Here is a 21649-nt window from a genome sequence, read left to right as displayed (position 1 = left end):
AGACTCCTGCGTCTGCTCTCTTTTTACATGTTTAGAATATCCTTAGACATGGTTCAGTCCAGGTTGCGTCTGTCTACATACTTAATACATACCTTGACACGATTATAGTTATTGACCAGAAAAGTTAATAACCACTTGTTGAACCGACAGAACTTTTTCTTTTCTTTTTCTTTTCAAATGCTCACGCTTCCCCCAGTGCAAAGGCATCCTGTGCTGGGAGCTGGGAGCATTTTCCATACTATCCAGTACTAAATGGCTCTCTGCCACAAAAACAGCAAGAAACAAAAGAGTCCTAAAGGAAGAGCAGGACTATGTAGAAATATAGAGTAGTTTTGGTTTGATTCCAGTTTCCTCCTGTCACATGTGGCTGTGCCTCTGAGCAAGGCACTTAATCCCAAGTTGCCTACTGGTCTGTGTTTTGGTGTATGAATAGGTGAAATGTGGCTGTGGTGTGCAGCGCTTTGGGTGATCAGTAAGCCTAGAAAAGTGCTACATGAACTCAGTCTGTTTACCTTGTTGTTTTTATTAGCTGCGTCTGACTGAAGACATTTTTTTTCATCAAAACAATATTATAGTAGTCTTGATATGGGGAAAAAGCCACGCGGCCAATTGATGACCAAGTAGCGGTACATACATTGTAATGACACTCCAGCCGCTTTCCTTCTTATTTTTGTAACTCAGATAATATGTGCTTTTATTTAGAGCTGTGTGAGCTTAGCTTTTATTTTTCCATAAAGCAATTTCTCCAACAGTATGGTTAGCTTAATATGCTAGCAGTGCAAGAAGCTAACACCTATTTGTGAAGGGAGTGAACCTGTAGATCAGTTTTGTACAACCTTGTGCTGTTAAGTAATTACTAATTCTGCTTAATGTGCCTTAATATCTGCCTTGGACTGTTTTCTCAATCTGACAATTTCATACAAATTTTGCTTTTCAAGTTATTTAGTGTCTACATTTTTTGATATGTCAAACTTAGAAAATCATCATAAGGTTAATTTATTTCAGTTTTGAAATTGGCCTGTGTCTCTCTAAGATGCCCCCGCTCTTTCTGACACGCCATCTTTCAGCACAACACTGCTTCTCTGTTATGCTGTTTACAACCATTCTGACTGCCATTAGCCTGGGAGAAGTAGTTCATATGATCAGCTTGGCCACAAAATAAAGCTTGAAAATGTCAATTTTACAAAATAACTCCTTTTAAAACATTCAAGTACTCTAAAAACTAATTTTCCATTTAAAACCAGATTTGGTTTTTTCATTTGAAAACTTTTCAGTGCGTCAAAAAAAGCAAAAATCGAAAAACAAAACATCAGGGGCAAATACTTTTCTCGCAGCGTTCAAGCATTTAACTTCCATTAACTTTAAATTAATATTCTCGTTTGAGATGTACTCGTGTTCCCTTTTAATGCTTTTGCCCATTTTTTTTGCAGACAAATCAAATTGCATTTACGTTCGTAAGCCCGTCGTTGCTGCCGAGAACCACGAAGAAACATTTAATAGTACGAAGTGACAGTCTTTGCGATACAATCAAAGAAAATTCTCTTTTTATTGACACTGTAAAACAACTGTCTGAAACTGAGACTTGGAGAAATTTATAAACACCTGAAAATTGCATATACAGATCAGTGTGAGAGATATTTACCATGAGCACGTCCCCAGGTCAGTTTTCAGCACAATATCACGCATGTTCAATTCTTTGAAACATATCACAGGTTGATACTGCCTAACAAAAAAAACAAAAAAAAAAAAATCACTCTTAAAAAAAAATATATAAATAAAAAGCCATTTTGGAACAGCTGGTCGTATTGCAGACTGGTGAAGAGAAAAATCTATCGTCAGGCGTAATATTTGGGATTTCGGGCGTCTAAATCTCATCACAGCAAAAATGAAAACAAATACCGACATCCCCCGCAATGCACATCTCATTAAAATACTATACATGTATACAGAATCATCGTCATTTTCTCCCTGCAATATCCATCACGTCTAACTTATTAAGCACTAACTTATCATTACGTCTTAATATCGCTCCGACTGCAGCACTTTGCAGCGCATTCAGAGGTCGGGTTAAGTCGAAAAGCGTCGCCTGGTTTATTCTGCACAAGACCCCAAAAAAAAAGGGGGGGGGAAGAGGGGGCAAAGATCCAAAAACAAACAAGAGGACGTCCCTTTGTGTTCAAAGCCGCTCTTAAGGTGCGACCATTTAGCCGTTCCGAAGCAATACCCCACAGCCGTGCCAGCCTCGTGATCGATAACATCCAGCATTGAATTAAAAGGGTCACAGTTCGTCTGAGCTTCCGAACTCCCAGCAGCCTCCGTTTCGGGGGCGGCCTCGTCATCGCGTCCTTCATCTCTTCTCTTCCCTCTCCCGCTCTTCCTCCAGCGGGTGGGTTTGTCTGTGCTCCCACATGCGCACCGCTCCGTCCCACTGTGGACACAATTTCAAAAACATGATTTAATACGAGGGGCTGCACAGTGGCGCAGTTGGTAGCACTGTTGCCTTGCAACAAGAAGGTCCTGGGTTCGATTCCCGGCCGGGGTCTTTCTGCATGGAGTTTGCATGTTCTCCCTGTGCATGTGTGGGTTCTCTCCGGGTACTCCGGCTTCCTCCCACAGTCCAAAAACATGACTGTCAGGTTAATTGGTCGCTCTAAATTCTCCTTAGGTGTGAGTGTGTGTGTGCATGGTTGTTTGTCCTGTATGTCCAAAGTTTGGTTTATGTGGGTTTCTTTTTTTTTTTTTTTTTTTTGTCACGTATGTTGTCAACTTGCTTGCTGTATTTTAGGACATTTACAGGTTACTAAATTCTGGTTAGAATACTTAAATTCAAGACCATTTTACAAAGGGTCCAGTTTTTATGTTTCTATATTAGCATTTCTGAAGTTTGGCTGCTAACTTTTAAAATGGCTTCCTTTAGATGTGATGCCTGTCTGCGTGCACAAGACTCACAGAGCTGCTGATGATTTTGTCATCGTAGGGGTGCCAGCTGACGTCCCTCACACACGCGTCATGACCCGACAACCTGGACACCACCATGCCAGTCAGGACGTCGTAGACTGGACACACACACACACACGCACACACATACAAGCAACTCGTCAGCCTCGTGAAGAGGAAGAGCGGCGTTTTGTTTTTTTTTCACGCCGGGAGTTCCACTGGAACGCCAAGAGGAACGAGGACTCACTGACGATTTTTCCCGTGGAGCAGCCGGAGTAGATGAACCTCTGCCCGGTGCTGAACTCCGGCGAGAAGCGGCAGCGGATGAGCGTGTGCAGAACGCCGTGGCCGCGGTAGGTCATCACCGAGGTGTCGCCGGTCAGTTTGTGTTTCTTCAGGGCTGCAAATCCAAAAGACGGACTTAAAAAAATTTAAGCTTAACGTAGGAAAACGCAGAATGTTTCCGACTTCCACGAGTCCTCACACAAGTGATCTGAATTTTCCATTTAAACTCATCAAGCTACTGCCCTTTCTCAATAAGGTATTTTCTTGCAAATGATTGCAAAAAAGTGAACTAATCTGAATAACTCGATTTAAAATCATATAATGAGGGATTCGTTACACTTGAAATCGCTTTTGCAACAACGCATTTTGCTAGACAATAAATCGTCACAGTAATTATTGCGAGTAAATGATAACATTGTTGTTTTGATGCCATTTTTGAAGGCAAATTATAAAGAAGATATAATAATGCAAGTTTCCCCTCTCAAGGGTCAATAAACTTTAATTTTATAAAAAGAAAACAAAAACTTAACACTGGAATTGGAAGATATTTTTAAATGTCCAAAATAAAACACAACAAACAAAAACAATGAATAAAATGAAAAAAAAAAAACAAAAGCACACGCATCCAAAACCATAAAACATTGATTATGATGAATCTGTAAAGAAAACTGCACTTCAAAAAATATTTAATCATCACAATGGAGATGATCAAGCTGATTTTTATTCATAATGCAATTAATTGATTATTTGATTAATTGGGCTTTGCCTCACAATCCTCTCAGGTCTGCAGTGATCTCTTGTTCTTTGTGCCCCTCCTTTAGCCAAACTTCTTCCTTCCACTCATCACTTGGCAGTAGCACTCTGGGAACACCCATCTTTTTATTCTTTTTAATTGGTCTAATTGAATTTTCAGTTTTCATCATCCAAATGAATAGTACTAAATGATTTAAATGCACAAGTCAGTTTGGGGGGGTTTTTTGTGCTAAATTACTACATTTGACTAACTTTTAGACGACATTCTAATTTACTAAAGTGCGTCCCCTCAGCCCCGCCCTCACCTCTCTGGGGAACCTGCTGCCAGCGGTAGTCCCAGTTTTGTTGGGTGACTGCCAGGCGGGAGGCAGCCAAACCCTCTTTGGGTGAGAATTTCCGGACGTCCCACAGCTTGATGGACTGGTCCTTCGAGTTGCTAATGAGATAGCGAGCGTCGCCCTGACACACAAAACGCAACCAAGAGTCGAGGCGCATAAGCTGAACATCAGAAACAGCTCAGCTTTTTTGATGACGGGCCGACGGACCGGCAGTGCCGCCCACCTTGCTGTGGATGAAGGTGATGCCGTCTCTGTGGCCGGCCAGCTGTCCGACGGGCTGCGGCCTGTCCTCTCGCAGCGTCCGTCTGTCCCACACCTTGCACAGAGCGTCGTCGCTGCCAGAAAAGAGCAGCTGGGACGAGCTGTCGGCGAACGCCACCGCGTTCACGTCGTCCTCGTGGGCATCGATCTGAGGAAGGGTGGGGGGGGGAAAGAGAGGGCTGGTTATCGTGGGCGAACACGAAGCGCCGACACGTAATAATCCAAACAGAGATAGAAGTGGGGACGGACTCAGACGGTGATGGAGCAGATGGTGGGAGTCACCTACTGACTGCTCCGCAGAGCGAAGCTGAGGGGCGGGGGTGAGGGAGTTTGGTTCTTATCCTGAGCTGCACTCTGTGGAGCAGCGTGACTAGTCACTGGAGAAAAGTCTGACACTGCGGGAGACTTCGGTTGACAGATGATCGCGGAAAGCGCATTCTCTGTGCCAGCGTTGTACATCTGGAGTAGACGTTACGCGTTCGTGCCATTCTTCTTCGCAAAATAGATTAAGCTCAGTCAGAAGAGATGCAGAGCAGCAATATTTAAAGATAGAGTATGTAACTTTTATAAACAATATGTTTTGTTTTTTTTTACATATTTGTTAAAACTGTCAATATGTCCTTTCATTATAATACGAGACAGATAATGTGTGAAAAACAACAACAACAAAAAACGAGGTCCTCTGGGTTCTCCTTACGGTCAACTGTTCTCACTAAGAAACAACAAATCAGAGCAAGGGGGAGGGTCTTAATGCTGTCAATCACCAACGCGTATGTGCTGTGGCTATCTAGTTAGCACAGCCGTCGATGATGGAGGATAAACAGTTTTCCTGGAAAGGCAAGTTGTTTCTCCACCCTTAGCACATTAAGCCGAGTGTACATTGATTGACAGCACTAAGACCCTCCCCCTGGCTCTGATTGGTTGTTTCTGACTGGGAGCCCTGCGTTTCTCCAGATGGCAATAGGACCAAAAGGAGAAGCCAGAGTTTATCTGTCTCCAATTATAAAGTCAGGAGAAAGTGACATTCGCCATTGGATTTAAGCTTGAAACTATTATTATTATTATTAATAATAATAATAATAATAATAATTACAGTATTTTGATGTAATATCAAGAATGTGCTTTGATCTAATCCATTCCATTGTAGCTCCTTTAACAGGTTTTCCTCCAGGATTGTCCTGTATTTAGCTCCACCCATCATCCCATAAACCCCGTTTCCCCAACCAACAACACATCCCCACAGGATGACACTTTCACTACCACATTTCACAAAGCTGATGGTGAAATCAGTCTGCCAGTGTCCTTCCTATGTGCAACGTTTGGAATAGATGCTCACGTCCGACTTCACCCGAAATGAGAAACAAGCACGCCGACCTTCACTCACCTTCAATGTTCGCTTATTCTGCTCAAGATCAAAAACGTAAAGGCAGCCGTCGTTTGCTCTGAAAACACAAGACGGGGAAACACTGAATACATTCTCGCTCCAGACTTCCAGGCTATTTACATCCTTCCTTATTAACTGGTGAAGTAAGCAGCAGGCGCTCCCTCAAGACACGCAGCTGCAACAATGGATTCAATTTTTCTTAAAAGAGCTCTCAGCGCTGTCTGTCCGTTAACTGCTTTGACGCGTGACAGCGAGTTGGACTCACCCGCCCAGAATCTCTTTGCCATCTGTTGACGCAGCCAGCGAGAACACGCAGAACCTCCTCTCATCTGGACTGCAGAGCACACACACACACACACACACACACACGCGTACACACACGTTATTATCGCAAAGCAGTGAACCCCAACCACGCAGCCTACCAAGTGATATTGCACGACAAAAAAAATTTTAAAAATTAAAAAAAACAGCGACATGAGTTTGAATGAATGATCTCTGCGTTGGACAGAGGGACACAGACACACACGGAGAGGAAGGACAGGACGGATGACGGGGCGACAGCTGCTGACGGCGTCATTCATCCGGGTGGAAATGGAGGGGGAGCTGAAGGAGGCCAGGTGGGTAAGGAGTGATAGATTACCTGCTTCGTAATGTTATAAGTTACTATGAGGGGAAACACTAACTTGAGGTCCAGGGCGGTGTGGTTTTCACTGTCTCCATCTATACTGCACAAATGAACTGTGGGGGAGACAGAGACAGAAAGGGAGCACGTGAGAACCAAACGTTCCTTATCGCGCCAGTTGAATAAAAGATTTCGGGATATGCATGGGATAGCTAGCGGTAGCTCACAGTGAGGTTTATACAAGAAAAAACAGTTTTTGCATTTTCCTGAGTGTACCACTCACCCTGACTTATTCGTTTACTAAAAAGACAAATCTGGATGTTTGGAAAAAAAAAGTCATTGTATGAAAACCGTACTTTATCGGCATCTATGCTATGACTTTTGCTTAAAGCTACAGCATAATAATATGCGTTTTTACACATTTGTTAATTCTGTCATTACAAAATAATATGAGACCAATAATATAGGAAAAAGAAAGTCCAGGCCATCTGCAGAAATACACAGTCGGATCAGAAACAACCAATCAGAGTCAAGAGGAGGGTCTTAGCACTATCAATCATGCTGATGCTCACATCCGCCACCTTGCTCTGTGCTACACTGCAGCTCCTTCCCCACAGCGGAGCCTGCCAAGGCTAGGCTAGTTAGCATGGCCACCGATGACGGTGGATTAGAAAGTTTTCCTGGAACGGTAAGATTGGTTGACAGCGCTATGACCCTCCTCCTCGCTCTGATTGGTTGCTTCTGACTCAGCCGTGTTTTTTCTGCAGATGGCAGTAGGACCACAGGAACAAGGTGAAGAAGCTTGATTTTTTATTTTTTTTTTCCCCCACAGATTATCGGTCTCATACTGTCATGACATAGTGACACTTTTAATAAATATGTCAAAATATATATTTTTTCAAAAAGTTACCTAACGCAGCTTTAGGTTTGGGTTTCAGAATCAAAAAGCTAATAAATATGTGTTGTACAAATAATGAATATTTCATATTATTTGGTGGCAGAAGGAATAAATGTTACTTTCTTGTTTTAAATCAAATCAGTTAGCTCCACATTTATATTCTGATTATTTTTATTTAAGGAGAAGCGGCAAAAGCAAATGAGGTGGATTAGCGGGAATTGCACGCTTTTCACATTGACAACTGATGTGGAATATCGTCCTAGCTGCCCCGTAAAGTGAAACGTTAGCCCTTAGCAACGACACTTTGAAGTTCTGCAGCAGAAAGACGGATGAGGAAAGCAGAGGAATGGGACGAGTCATGATCCGAACAACATCATCTGTAAAACATGTGTGAGCATCAGAACTTCAAACAGCTCTCGGTTATTAGTAAAATCTGTTTTACAGCAACTGCTCTGCTAAGAAACAGCACTTTGCCTCTGCATTAAATCTAAACAATTAATGACTCACAACAAGAACAGAATCGCATTTTTCCGAGCTGCTCTTTTATGTGCAACTTAAAGAGAAATCAAAACCGACAACAATCAGTAAACCCGAAGCTTCGCCAAAAACCGCATCTCAGAAATTGGCAAGAAAACTCCGACCGACGTGGGGAAAAAACGCGCCAACACGAGACATGTTGACCAAACTTGGGAAATACATTCCCTGTTGTAACAGTGTTTCATTTCTCATTTTACATTAAACACCCTGAAATTTTGCGTAGCAAAACTGTCTTACTGGTTTGGAGCTAGATAAATTTTAAATTCGTCTCCCGTTTGTCTCGACATACATTTGTGGTCATTAAAAACAGCTAGCCTTACTGTAATCAGACCAGCTGGAGTAGAGCACATTGCGAGCATCCGGAGTGAAGCAGACGTCCAGCACGCTCCAGCCCACATCACGCGCCTTCACTGTCCGCTGCAGGTGGAAGCGCCCCCTGGTGGTGTCGTACAGGCGGATATTCTGGTCTACAAGACAAACAACATATATTTGCACTGCTAAAACTCAAATATTTCCAGGTTCTAGTATAGGAAATGACACATTACTTTTATATTGCTATTTATTATTATTATTATTATTGCTATAGTTTGCTGGAATTTTGGTCCATTCCTCCTGAATGAACTGGTGTATCCGAGTCGGGTTTGTAGGCCGCCTCACTCGCACACAAAACTTTCTTTGAGATCGAGATGAAGATTTTGCGATGGCCACTCCAAAACATTGACTTTGTCGTCTTTTAGCCATCTTTTAAATTAATTTGGCAGTGTCCTATAAGAGTCGCAATCCATTTGCGTTACCCAGCTTTAACTTTCTGGATGATATCTTGACGTTTTGCTTCAGGATTCTTAATCTCTTTTGTGAAGTGCAGATTAACGAATGCGTGCATTCAAGCGTCTTTGCTTGCTGCCAAGCAAAGACGCTTGACTGGCTAATTCGTTCTTCGTTCAGGGACCTTTAGGTCCCAATTATATTTAAAAGATAAAAGATTCAGGACCCCAGTCGAGCTTTACCGCCAGTATTAGGCTCCTTCTTCAGTGCCTGCAGCAGCACATCAACAATGAGCTTTTTAATGAGGAAAACAAATAAAATCAAATGACTAGGGAGGAAGGTGGCAGCTGTGTTGTTTACTTCCAAAATAGCAACCTAATAAAAACAGAAGTATGCACTAAATGAGAAATTTGGGGGGGGGGGGCAAAAAAAAAAAGACTTTTAAACAAGAACTGCAAATGATTCCAGGATCATTTCCTCTGGGTTCTCATGTCAGAAGCCGTATTGTTTACCTTGGCAGGCGGAGAGGAACATGTTGCCCTCCTCACTGTATACTCCACAAAAAGCTTTCTGCAGGTAAGTATCCTTGTGGGACACGTAGTTTGGCAGAAAACTGCAAGGAAGAAAAAAGGGTCAGAATAGGGTCAGAAAAATCCTCATTGTGTCCAGTGCATAAATATCAAATTATAGTTTTTATATATATATATATATTACCAATTTTCATTGTCTTTTGTTGAGGGGGGAGGGAATATACTCACTGTGTGCGGATACGGCTGCACTCTCCATGGGAAAAACTGGAGCCTCTACATCTGCCTTGTTCTCTCTGGGCATAAAAACCGTTAATAAACAATTACTACCTGACAAACACACACACACACACACACACAACATGTATTTATATAATTTATATATTTATATAAGTAGATTATATAGATTTATAATCATGTTTAAAATAAAACAAGTTGAACTAAAGCAGATATTTTGCCATGTTTTTTTCGGGGGTCAGACCTCTGTGAGCATGTGGGTGAAACCGTGTCGGCTCTTCAAGGCGGACGAGGCAGTAGCCAGGAGGATCTGCGTTCGGATCTCACTGCGGTCCACTTCCTGTGTGTCGGGCTGGGAGTCCACTGGACAGAAAGAAATGCAGTCGAATAAGCAGAAAATTCCGGAACTGTCTTCTTTTAAAGCATACAAATCAGCGTATTTGTACCTTCCTAAACTTTCTACTCAGGGGCCAACGTGATTTTACATGAGTACTAAAAAAAAAAATTGCAGTTTTGAAAACGGGGACAACTGATTATGCAAGATCAAAACGAGAATTTGGCTGGCTCACACGGAGCTGCGTGAGGAGATTACCTGGCGGATTGTAGCGGTCGCCCAGCCGCCCGTCCCAGGCTCCGTCGCTGTCCTCATCGGAGTCAGAGTATGACTGGACCAGCTGCAGTCCAGTAGCTTCATGGCCATGGACCACTCTGACCTGGCCCCTGCACACAAAAAGGTCAACATTAATCAACATCAAGGCAAAAATACTGAAGGGAATCTAAACCAATGCACCAAAAATAGAGTAATTCATACAAATTATGTTGTATATATATTTTATTGCTTTCCTTTGTTAACAAGGTGAACAATGAGGCGCTCAAAAAGTAGATAAGTGCAAAAAAAGTCACACTTACTCATTTTGAGGTGACGATAATGCATATTACCTTGAAATATTTCACCTTTTGCCACATGTTTTGTGCTAGACCAAAAATAGAGTAAAGCAGTATTGTCAAGTGGAAGGATATCAGTTTGTGTAACAATAATATCGCAAAACGACTGCCCACAGCGCAATCGCTTTTGGCTGATATGCTCCAGATGTCATGAGTGCGTACAAATGTAACCTTCAGTCTACTGGAGTCTCACTCCGGCAGACAATGCCAAGGAGTGCAAAGGTCCCAGAGGTTCCTGGAAGCACGCACGGAAAACAAAAGAGGAGTGAGGAGAACGCTGGATTCATCACAGCAGAACTTACATCCACTGTAAATTTTTTTATTTTATTTTATTTTTAGCTCCAGCTTGCGGTTTCACACCTCTAGGAAAAGGTGCTCCACTCACATCAGATCAAATTACTTTTTTATTTTTTTTGCTATAGAGGGGAAAACACCACTTGGGAAAGAAAACGGTTAGCGCACAATATCAGTGACAAAGTGGTAGTGGCAGCATCATGAGGTGGGGAATATTTTTACTTCTTGTTTGTAAGGAAAACAAACAAACAAAAGAAAAGCTCAAAACCATGTTTCATTTGACTTAGCTTTATCAGTTTTAAAACTTTCTTTATCTCTTTACTTATAGAGAAAGTAAAGTTTAACTGAGGAGGCAGAAGGGTTTTTTTGTGGGGGTTTTTTTTTTTTTGAGGGACTAAATCCAAACAAGCATATCAGCAAAGGAGTCAACAAGTATAAAATTACTATTTTGCGATTAAATTACAGCCATTAAATTAAATTAGCAGTGGTGCGAAGCCATGCCTTGTGTGAACAAGCCAGTAGTTTTACATTCTAGAACGGGATTTCAATTACAAATTCTTTTGTAACGTTCAGTCAGAATGTAGGTTATCGCGACCCGCGCCACAAACGAGCTCGGAAGGAACGCTGCTACTTCAACATTCAACGGTTTCTTCATCTTTTGAACGTCTTACTTTATTCGCTTTTTTCCCCCTCCCCCCTCAAAATTCTGACTTTTCTCTTGACATTTCAACTTTAAGCTTGAAATGAAGTTCACACTATAATCTCAGTCTTTCAACCTTATTCTGTAGTGGAAAAAAACCAAAGCAAGCAACCACAAATTTTAAAGCCCCTCAAGTGACCCCTAACACTCCTTTGTAATTGGCAGAAAACGGGTGGTTTTTCATGAGCCCTAAACTAAGAAAACAAAATACAGATAAAATGCAATTAAGATTAAAAACCCATGAACGTCATACTGGTTTACTACCTCGTGACGTTACAGGAATCAGCTGGTGTGATTATCGATTAGACTGTCTGCTTCCATGCACTGACTCTGTGAGGTTGTTCAATGTGTGTGCGTCTGTGACCGGGGAGAACGTTCACACAGAAGACGTAGCAGATGTGAAAGCTCTACTGTTTTCTATGATAACAGTCCTCGTGAAAGTGACAGCCCTGCCATTCGCAATTTAATTTATTGGGATTCTGTGGCTTCTCTGTCATCTTGACTCAGTTGACCTACATAACATAAGCCAACAGGAAGAAGGTCGTTTTAGTGCCCTTGTGTGAGTTTGCAGTTAGATTCCAGTAACGGAACGTCTTCGTGAGTTGTCCAGTTATTCTTAGTGTCTTCATAAATGACACACAATTTTTTTTTTTTTTGTTGTTGTTGTATATAAATAAATTCCTGCCACATTTACCTTCTCAGTAGGTAAGCCAGCACTTCAGCTAGATCAACGTCCTCCTCGAAAGCGGACTGCCTGTCGCTCTGCTGCCTGTCAGCCGTCCTGCGGCCTCGGCTGCTGCTGCCGCTGCTGCTGCTGCTGCTGTTGCTCTGGTTCTGGTTCTGGTTCGGTTCTGCTGCTTCAGACTGGTCTGCTGGGTTGCCACTGGAAGAGCCCCTTCCACAAGACATCCCAGTACTGGACTGCGAGCCCATAGACTGGGAGGGCCTGGCAGAGACAGAGAGTTAGGAGACATTTTTTTTGGGGGGGGGGGTTAGTTTTGCAGAGGACAGGTGAAGAACACCGTGTTTATTAGGAGGAAATTATATATATATATATATATAAAAAGATGCGTTAGGTAATGTCAGGCTGCATCTAAAGGAGTCACTTTGACAAGTTACTTGATTTACTTTTGACATCTTAAACCCAAACTACCTACAGTATATGGTTCGCCACATAAAATCTACCGTCACATGTATCCTGTGTGTATGTGCTGCAGAAAACGATGCAGATTTGGAAGAGTTAGCTAAAGTTGCTAACGATAACATTAGCTACCGATGGGCAGTCCTCTTGACAGCTCGTCGGTCCAACTCCTGCTGGTTCCGGCGGGGGCTTGTCCGCTAGCTGGGTCAGGATTTTCAGCCCGGTCGACCACGCAGTGCTGGGCTTTTGCAGCGAACGTGCGGCTTTGACAGCAGCACAGTGTTTGATCAGTGGGCAAGCTGGGCCACTCCGTCAATCGCCATGTTGTTTACAAAAGTGTGAAAAAACCCTGCGCGTCACGTGACCAGCTGTCGTCACATAACCCGAGAGCCCAAATAACTTTTACACCTCACCGATGCGTCATGGGGATAACACGAATATTAGGAATCAGAGCAACACTTGTTACAAACACATCTGACTTTATTACCAACAGATAGTGAATTTCTCTCCTAAATTATATTTGTCTCTACAACCTTTACTGAGCTTCTTCATGACAGACGGACACAAAGTTACTAAAAATAATAATAGATATTATTATTAAAGATCATTATAACGATTATTATTATTATTAGTAGTAGTATAGTAATTATTATTGCTTAGCTATTATTATTACTGTTATTACTATTATATTTATGTATTATTATATTATAATAGTATTATAAATAAATACAAATTATTTTTATTACTATTATTGTTATTATATAGTAATTATTATTATTGCTATTACTGTTATTACTACTGTATATAATATTATAATATGAAAACATTATTATAATTAAATAATAATCATCACAATAATAATCCTAATAATAAAACATTATTATTAATAATAATAATAATAATAACAACAATAACACTGTCATTATTGTTAATAATAATAATAATGATAATAATGATAATAATAATAATAATAATAATAATAATAATAATAATAATAATAATAATAAATATAGAAAGAAAACAATATAATGTTTTGAAAAGGTTTTTCAAATAAATCCTGAAGAGTGTGGCATGTATTTGGGCTTTTACTATGAGCCAGTAAAGTGGACAGCCAATCCAGAGTAGCAATTCATTTTCTTTGGCCCTGTTTATGTGTTCCCTCAATAACAGAAATATCAGTCAGTAGAAGATATAGCTTTTGTTTCCGCACAGCATCAGTTTCCAGTTGTGCATTTATTCAAATATATTTAGTTTTTGAGCTATTAGAAAGGGAAATTATGTGCATTTTCAGAGGGAGTCTCAAGTAGCATTCCCAGATTTCAGCCATTCCCAGGTGGTGGTGGTCCCCTAGCCTCACGCATATGGGGTGTGCACGCTATTCTGTTGCTCCCCTGTTGTACTTACAGCGCAAGACTTTGAAGTACATCCTGGATTTTCAAGTCTTTTACAGCCTCTTAAAATCTTCCAGGCGTCTCACCATTGAGCAGCTTCCCTTTAAACATTCAAGACAAGCATTCCCACCGCCTTACGGTGAGTTCAAGCCAGGTGATGGACGGTGTCAGTTCTTTGCAGCGACAGTTACTTGCATGCATTGCAAAACGTTCACTTTTGGTCTCGGTACCTTCTTCCACATTTTTATCATCCTGCCTGTGGAAAACTGTAAGCTATTCTTTTTATTGCTGTCCTGTTTCCAGTCCTCAGCCAAAACCACATTTGTGGAGTAAGTTCAGTTCTTAAGTTCTCTTGTCAACAGAATCTCTCATCTGAACTGTGGATATACTTTTTTTTTCCCCCAGTTTTTTTCCCCATCACTTTATGATGACTTTGCAACCTCTTGGCTGCTTCTCTAAATGCATAAGTTAAGAAAGATAAACCATTAGGTCTTCCTTGTTATCTTCATGGTGTTTTTGGAGGTAAATTTAAGATATTATGCAAATGAACATTCAGCGACCCCTCTCAAAACAGGCATAATCTAATAAAGACCGACAGTTAAGTAATAAACAGGTCAGGAGCTGACATTAAGTACATACAATAACATTTGGGCTGGTTTTAAGGGTGAATACAGGCTAATCAACGAGGGACTCCAGTCCAGCAGACACTGAATTTCTGGAGGAAGACATTAAACCTTCAAAGAGGATTTGGTGCGATTAAAAACAACACATTTGACTAAACTGGAAAGACCAGAATAGTTTTTTTTTTAATGAAATTACTTTGCAGAATAGTTTTGTTCATGGGTATTACTTCAAAGCTGTGGGGGTGGTTTCACCAGCTGGATTCAAGTACTAGACCGCAAGGGCTCAAAACACCAAGTACTAGACCGCAAGGGCTACCACCCCAGGTTTTGGGGTGGTAGCTTTAAAAAACAACAACAACAACAACAACAACACAGAAATATCTGGGGTTTGCTTGTTAAGTAACCCAACAGTAAGAATTGCATCTCTCCAACTCTGACTCTCCTGTGAAGGTAAACACGTCAGGGTGTGACCGGCCTCTTGCTCACTGACGACGTCCAGCGTAGGCCCCATTAGTGGATAAATGGATTTTCATGTAGCTGTTTCCTTTACTTCCCCCCCCCTTTCTTCTTCTTCAGTGACTGGGGATGTCTTAAGACTATTGTTTTTATTGTTTGCACTCCTTTGTGCTGCCATTTTAACCCCAGATACGTGGAAATTATAGACTCAGACTGATAGACTTGTTAGGATCCATCCTAGGTTTTGTATTAATCCCCACCGGAGCTAGTTTAGACTAGCAGAAGCCGGTTTTATTCATCTTGTTTATTTAGCGCAAGGCTCCGTTCTCCAGAAGACTTTAATCCGGATTTAGTTTCTGTTTCAAAAGGATATTTTTGTCCAATAGTATCTGCGCCGGCATTAGGCCTCATCTTGACCTGATTTAAACCCCATCTGGGAAACATTGTTCCACTGGCTTTTTTTAATTTTATTTTTTTAAAATAAAGTTTAATCGATAAAACGACATGTTACAAGTTCCACAGCTGTACCATGCTGAAGTTTATATATTGCAGAACATTAACTTAGATTAATGTGTTATTATTTTTCACGTGTTACTAAAAATTGGGCTTCCATGCAGTTATATCAAAAAAGTAAAAACCAGTCGGTAAAGTTGAGTACAAGGTCCGATGGAAATAGGAAAAACTGCTGCATAAAACAGCTGCATAAAACGACTACATCACTGCTTTTTCCTTCCATTGTTTGTCTAATAGATGAAAGCTTGGATTATGTACAGCGGCATTTACAAACAGAGCATGTGCAGCCTGCAAGAACAGATGGCTGTACTTTTGGTTTCGATTAGCTCCATAGCAGCCTTTCTGAAACCAACTGGACGTACTAGCCATGCTGCCAGCTAACATCCTGCCATTCAGGTGAAAATAGAAAAAATGTGATGCTGTCTTGATGGTTCAGAATAAAATCGTAAGACCATCTATGCTGGACACTTCTGGCTCATATTGGCCAGAACAGCAGTTGGCCACGGTTGGGGACTAGGCAGGTGGAAACCCATTGCTGACGAAAGACTAGCATTCTTTTTATACATATGTGAGCCAAAAAAGTTGAAAGTATTCACAGGCACCACGACTTGATTATTTTTAAAAGTAAGAAAAAAAAAAATTAAACAAAAAAGTCAGATTTTGTAAATCATTGTAGATCCAAGCTTAAGTATAATTTAATGTGCTTATCATTTCTTTGTGATGACTTTGCAATCTTTTCAATTTACTGGTTTGTAAAATTTCTCCCAATTTTAAAAACATGTACACACGCAAGGCTAGTTTTGTCACTGGATGTTGTTGCAAGAAACAAACAACAAAAAAAATAAATAAAAATTATGGTTAGTAAAAAAAACCAAAAAGATTACTTTTGTGTTGCACCTAGCATGTTTTCAGAAGATTTCAATCGATCTGATTCCTCTCTGAGAGGCCCCTCACATCAGTGAAAACGTCACGCTACAATGTTTCCTTCGAATTGTGTGCTGTATCAACTTCCTGTGCTGGTGACATTTGGTCACAAATTTGTGACATTTCTCAGCTGTGGTCGCGGGCTGCTCAAAACCATTCAGCCGCCGCAAATGGTCTCCGGTCCGCTCTTTCGACACCTCCGCTCTACTTCATCAAAATTCTCCAGACAAGAGAAATGCAAGTTTGCGTCATCACACAGCAAAATTGTTATAAGTGTGAAGTGACCATTTTTTTGTTATACCCTCAACTACCAAAGTTTCTTTTTTTTTTATTTAATAAGAGTCTTGACAAAGAATTCTCCCACTAAACATGTTTGGGTTTTTTTTGACAATTTGCACATTATCTGTAAACTTAATATTGAATTGTTAAAGCTTTGCTTTTACAACATTGGCGTATATATAAAGCCCTGCAACCCTTACTAAAAGACACGGGCGAGTGACTGAGCAGACGCCACAAAGGGAATTGTCTATTCGAACTTCATTATCAAGAGACTTCCTCCTTTACAAATTTGCTGCTTTGGTTAACCAAAAATAGCCATCAAGCATAATTATTGTTGTTCCCCTAAATTGTCTGTAACCATCATTGTAGTTTCTGTTCTCCTTCTCACTAAATGATTCAAGTACATATCGCGCGGACGCCCTTCATCTGAAGATGGGGCAGTTATCGAGGTAAAACCTTTTAAAAAAAAGATTTTAAAAAATGCTAACATATTTTCAGAGCTACAGGTTTATTTGAGCAGTGCTGCATTGTTAATCCTAACAGATACGGTGTTTGCATGGTGTATTTCTGTGCGACTCTGGTTTATAGTAGTGACTGCTTTTGATATTCAGTGAGTGCACATGGCAGCAAACGTGACTTGGTGAAACCCTGTTTGAGTGGCACAGTGAGTAGCCTTTAATTTGAGTACGTGTATGCACTGGGGTGGCATTAAGAAATTATTTGAGCAAAATCAGAGGCGACACATCTAAGAATTCTTATAAACTTGTTACTGCAGCCTTTATGTAATTTATATTACAAGTTAAACTTTGTTTCTTTGGTCTATAAGTTCAAACACACAGAGGCCAAGTTTTTTTTCTTGCACTCCTCAAAATGGGAATGACAAAGAAACATGCGATTGAGATAAGGGTTGATCTTCAAAAGTCTCTGAATTTTGATAAGACGGCAGATCCTCATCTAAATGCGTTTACACATGCAGTCAAAGGGATATCTAAAAGGTTTAAGACAAGCGGAACATCTCCATAATCACCATAAGTTGAGATCTTCTTACAAACTGATTATTTAGGAAAAATATCAGAAAATACCATCAAAGGACTATTTGACTTTTTGTCAAAAAACAAAAACAATCCCTCCACATGGATCTGACGTGAATGAAAGAATGAATATTTGCAGTAAGGTTTGGTACTGGTTGTTAGCAATAATGGCAAATCTGTGATGCTTTCTCTTCTAAAGGCTCAGTGAACTTTATTACTTCATGGTATCAAGAACACTTAAGAAAATCCCCTGCTTTTGACTAATAATGTGATATTTTAGAAGTCCTTAAAAGCCCTTTGCTATTTTTAGGCTCTTTTGGCTTAAATTTGCCAGTGGTGCAAATAATTGTAGAGGTTACTGTGAAAAAAAAAAAAGAAGCAATTTAGTAATGCTAACCATATCAACTTTGTTTTTGGCTCCATAGCAACATGAATTATAATACAGCAGGCTGTTAGATGACAGTAACATGAACGCAGCATTAAAGACATAAGAATGAGTTATTTAAGATATAATGTGCAACGTCAGAATACTGTTTGCATTGTTGCAGGAGTGAAGTTAGCCTGCTCTACATTAAGATGCAGTCAACAGTCCATAAGAGTGGGCGTGTCGTCTCCAATTGACAGACAAAAATAGATTACCCTTTTTGGAAGAATGAATAGTTCACATAGTGCTGTGACTGGCAATGACATTTATATTAATATACATTCATCTGGAGCAACTGCAGTTTCATGACACTGAGAATCAGCTTCATTCTCGAGCATTTTTACAATTACCCAGGAAACTGCATTTTGATACAATTCCCTCTGCTTATCCGATGACGACATTAGGTCTGTAAACTGTGACTAAGTACAGTGAGGAACTATTAGAATCAGTGGTAGTGGGCAGTATCTTTTCTACAAAACGTGCGCGCTCAGCAGTATTGCATATTGCTCTGGACGATATCTTTTAAGGTAAACGGTCATTTTTCCTTCAACTCGCCTCTCCTGGTTCAGACCTGAGTGGGAAAAGAAAAAAAAAAAAACAGAGGAGAAAATATTCACTAATCCAGAAAAGATAAAAATCATGTTACAGAAGTAAAGCAGAGAACGCAGTAGATAGCCTGATAGCTTTTTGCTCACCCAGCCTTTGAGCGGTGTGTCTGATCTTTTCTTGTGCAGACTGTATGTCTCCCCCCTCTGGAACAAGGACCTCTATCTCCCCCACATGGTAGCCAAAGTCAGCTTGGTCTAGATCTATCTTCACCCCATCCTCTCCTTTCAAAGTAAATGACCTCCGTGTTGTGGTAAACTCTGCGAAGCAGCACAGCTTCAACTTGCTCAGCCAGGAGTCGTCTTCAGTCAGAGGGGGGAACGTCCGCATCGCAGTCCTCACGTGCGTCTTTAATCACCTCCTTCACTCTCTGATAAATTTCAGGCAAATTCGTGATCTCCTTATATCGAGTACACAGAGACTGTTCTCTTCCTGGCTCCGCCGAGCCTTTGACCGGATCTATCGGACACTTGAGCTCCCAGGATCGTTTCCGTCTGCGCAGCCACACGTCTCTCAACGTCAGTTGAAAATCTGGGGTGTCAAAATACTGATCGTGAAACCGTTTCTGCCCGACACAATCTGCAGAAAGGAATATAAAGTTAGAAACCGACGGTTAAAACTAATTAAATTCAACTGAATATGTCTGGAATGGCTGCAGGTGCAAATCAAGAGTTGGGAAATTGTCAGTGAGCTCAGATAGAGCTTTTCTTGTACTTGCCTCCGATGTCCTCTATCGCTTTCAGGGTGTCTGAGTCGAATAAAAACTTTTGTTCCACTTCCACGCTCATCTAAAGAAAATACAGCAACATCAGCCTAGAGATGGTCACAAATAAAGCCAACGTGCTTCCAGACTTTAAAGGACAGAACAACAACACAGCAATAAGCAGATGGGTATTTTTTTAATATAGTATGCAATTTCTCCTTGTTTTTCCAGAACAAGCTAAAGTCGTGGATGTGATTTCTACAGAATCTTCATGTTATTCGTGGAGAAAGCTTTATCTGTGACCATCACCAAGAGTCATTTTAAAACATCTGGTAATTTCATTTTAAAACTTTAAAGTTGTACCAATCTCAAGATATATATTCTCAAATAGTCAAGCTCTTCTGAAACAGGTTTTGGTTAACAGCCAGAAAATGGTGCTTACCTCTAATGCACCTTTTCAAAGTGAATATCCAACTTTTTATATTTTATGATGGAGGTAAAGCAACATATATTGGTGCCCTGCAAAAGCACAAATGCACTTCATGTCATAATACACTAATGTATTTTACCAGTGTTACATTTTAAATAAAAAATAGGTACCTTATTTAACTCTAATATACAATTAACTTTTTATTTAATTCAATAATATTTCAGAAAAAATAATCATTTGAGCAAACCAGTCACAGTATTTAACTTAACAGGTCAGCTAAACAAACAAACAAACAAACTTACGGTCCACCCTCTTTAGGAATGCAATCATTTTTGTTGAGTTAGTAATTAGTTAATAATTAAAATAAAACAAAACACCTGCCCTACGAACAGTCCGAAATGCTGCTGGAAACATATGCCGTAAAATCTGCAAAAACAATGTGCAAAGCACAACAGAGGGACCACTGTTCTCACATACCTTCACAGGCGGCGACCTTTCAGGTGGCGACCATTTCGGGGTTTTCTGACTCAAAAACCGAGTTTTAAGGTAAGCCGGACCAGTAAAATCTAAATCTACTTTTTGCTCAGGCGCATGCAGGGGCACCTATGGAGGTGTTCAGGATCGTCAGCGGCCGCCTCGTCGGTGCAGAGGCGCACAGATGGCGCAGTTTTAATCCCCACCGCTTCATAAATATTTATTCCGCACACTCGACTGGTTGATGTGCGCCACACCTAACATTTGATTGAAAACATGTCATAATTTCGTGCGGGAGGCGCCCAGCAGTGGCTTTGCTGCGCTTGGCTCCATTATTCAGCTTTAATTAACTCGTCTGAATGCGTGTGACGATCCAAGTTGGCAGAATGGGGGCTCATTTATAATTCACCTTTTAAAGTGGGAATGAGGAATGGTTTCATTTTAAAGTGCATTCCGTCTAATCTGGTCATCGACATGTTGTTTTGTCGTAAAGGGGGAAATTAGGCAATCGGGCTGTTTGTTCTTATGATAATTGCATTGGTCATTAAACACTTCCTGATATAGAAATAATGTGTGATATCTGTGGAGTTACATAAGGGATTTCATAGTCATGTATGGAGGATCAAAACTGCTACAGTCGAAGACATAAATTAATCCTAAAAACATTATCTACAAATAAGAAAATTATATGCATTAGAAATATCTGTATATCATAAATAAATGTACTTGTAATTATTATAAACGTACCATTTTTCTATTATTATTATTACTCAGAACAAATTGAAAAATGTTACAGATATTTAATCTTGCATTTTAAATGAAAACATGAATGGAAACAAAAACACAGTCAAGACAATTTCAGACCAATCTTTATAATATTTGTAATAATATGTTTGATATAGAAAGAAATCTAAAATTACAGTTAATATATGTAATTGAATTCATTAATTTGGTATTGTTTTGAAGGTAAATCAATTAACATTAGCACAGTTTTACTTTGGTTAGCATTTTTAGCTCTTAATTGAACATATGTATTACACACACACACACACACATATATATGTTGCTTTTAAGATAAGATAAATCTTTATTGTCATTGTCACAAGGACAACGAAATTCAAAGGGTGCCATCAGTCGTTCTAAATCACTCTATCAGTAAATGATAAATCAG

The 21649-nt window shown here is 40.2% G+C and overlaps 2 protein-coding genes across 2 annotated transcripts; both read right to left on the bottom strand.

Annotated features, from left to right (window-relative positions):
* Nucleotides 1–1522: 1522 nt before the first annotated feature.
* dcaf11 (ddb1 and cul4 associated factor 11) lies at nt 1523–12978 on the bottom strand. The gene is made up of 15 exons (XM_032550871.1): nt 12757–12978; nt 12178–12429; nt 10137–10264; nt 9789–9907; nt 9539–9603; nt 9293–9393; nt 8336–8482; nt 6642–6696; nt 6224–6292; nt 5959–6016; nt 4537–4722; nt 4281–4434; nt 3185–3337; nt 2950–3056; nt 1523–2428 (listed from the first exon to the last, which is right to left on the bottom strand). Exons 2-15 carry the CDS (start codon nt 12414–12416, stop codon nt 2348–2350), a joined length of 1662 nt encoding a protein of 553 aa, XP_032406762.1. The 5' UTR covers nt 12417–12429; nt 12757–12978; the 3' UTR covers nt 1523–2347.
* A 4323-nt stretch (nt 12979–17301) lies between these two features.
* thtpa (thiamine triphosphatase) lies at nt 17302–20697 on the bottom strand. Its single transcript, XM_032550903.1, is given in 6 exon segments — nt 17302–18836; nt 18961–19181; nt 19183–19450; nt 19590–19659; nt 20017–20093; nt 20482–20697. Coding segments are annotated over 4 exon segments (660 nt in total). The 5' UTR covers nt 20017–20093; nt 20482–20697; the 3' UTR covers nt 17302–18735.
* Between the last annotated feature and the right edge of the window lie 952 nt (nt 20698–21649).

The sequence above is a fragment of the Xiphophorus hellerii genome, chromosome 21 (genome assembly GCF_003331165.1).
Source record: "Xiphophorus hellerii strain 12219 chromosome 21, Xiphophorus_hellerii-4.1, whole genome shotgun sequence".
NCBI lineage: Eukaryota > Metazoa > Chordata > Actinopteri > Cyprinodontiformes > Poeciliidae > Xiphophorus > Xiphophorus hellerii.
The sequence above is the reverse complement of the archived record's forward strand: the minus strand, read 5'-3'. Positions and strand labels throughout refer to the sequence as shown.

Bases quoted from the DNA above. Each gene is read 5' to 3' on its own strand.
- dcaf11 (XM_032550871.1), bottom strand. From the start codon at position 12,416: ATGGGCTCGCAGTCCAGTACTGGGATGTCTTGTGGAAGGGGCTCTTCC. The intron at 10,265-12,177 runs GTAAATGTGGCA...TTTTGTGTGCAG, and splicing joins CTGGCTTACCTACTGAGAAG to GGGCCAGGTCAGAGTGGTCC. The intron at 9,908-10,136 runs GTAATCTCCTCA...CTTTCTGTCCAG, and splicing joins CGACCGCTACAATCCGCCAG to TGGACTCCCAGCCCGACACA.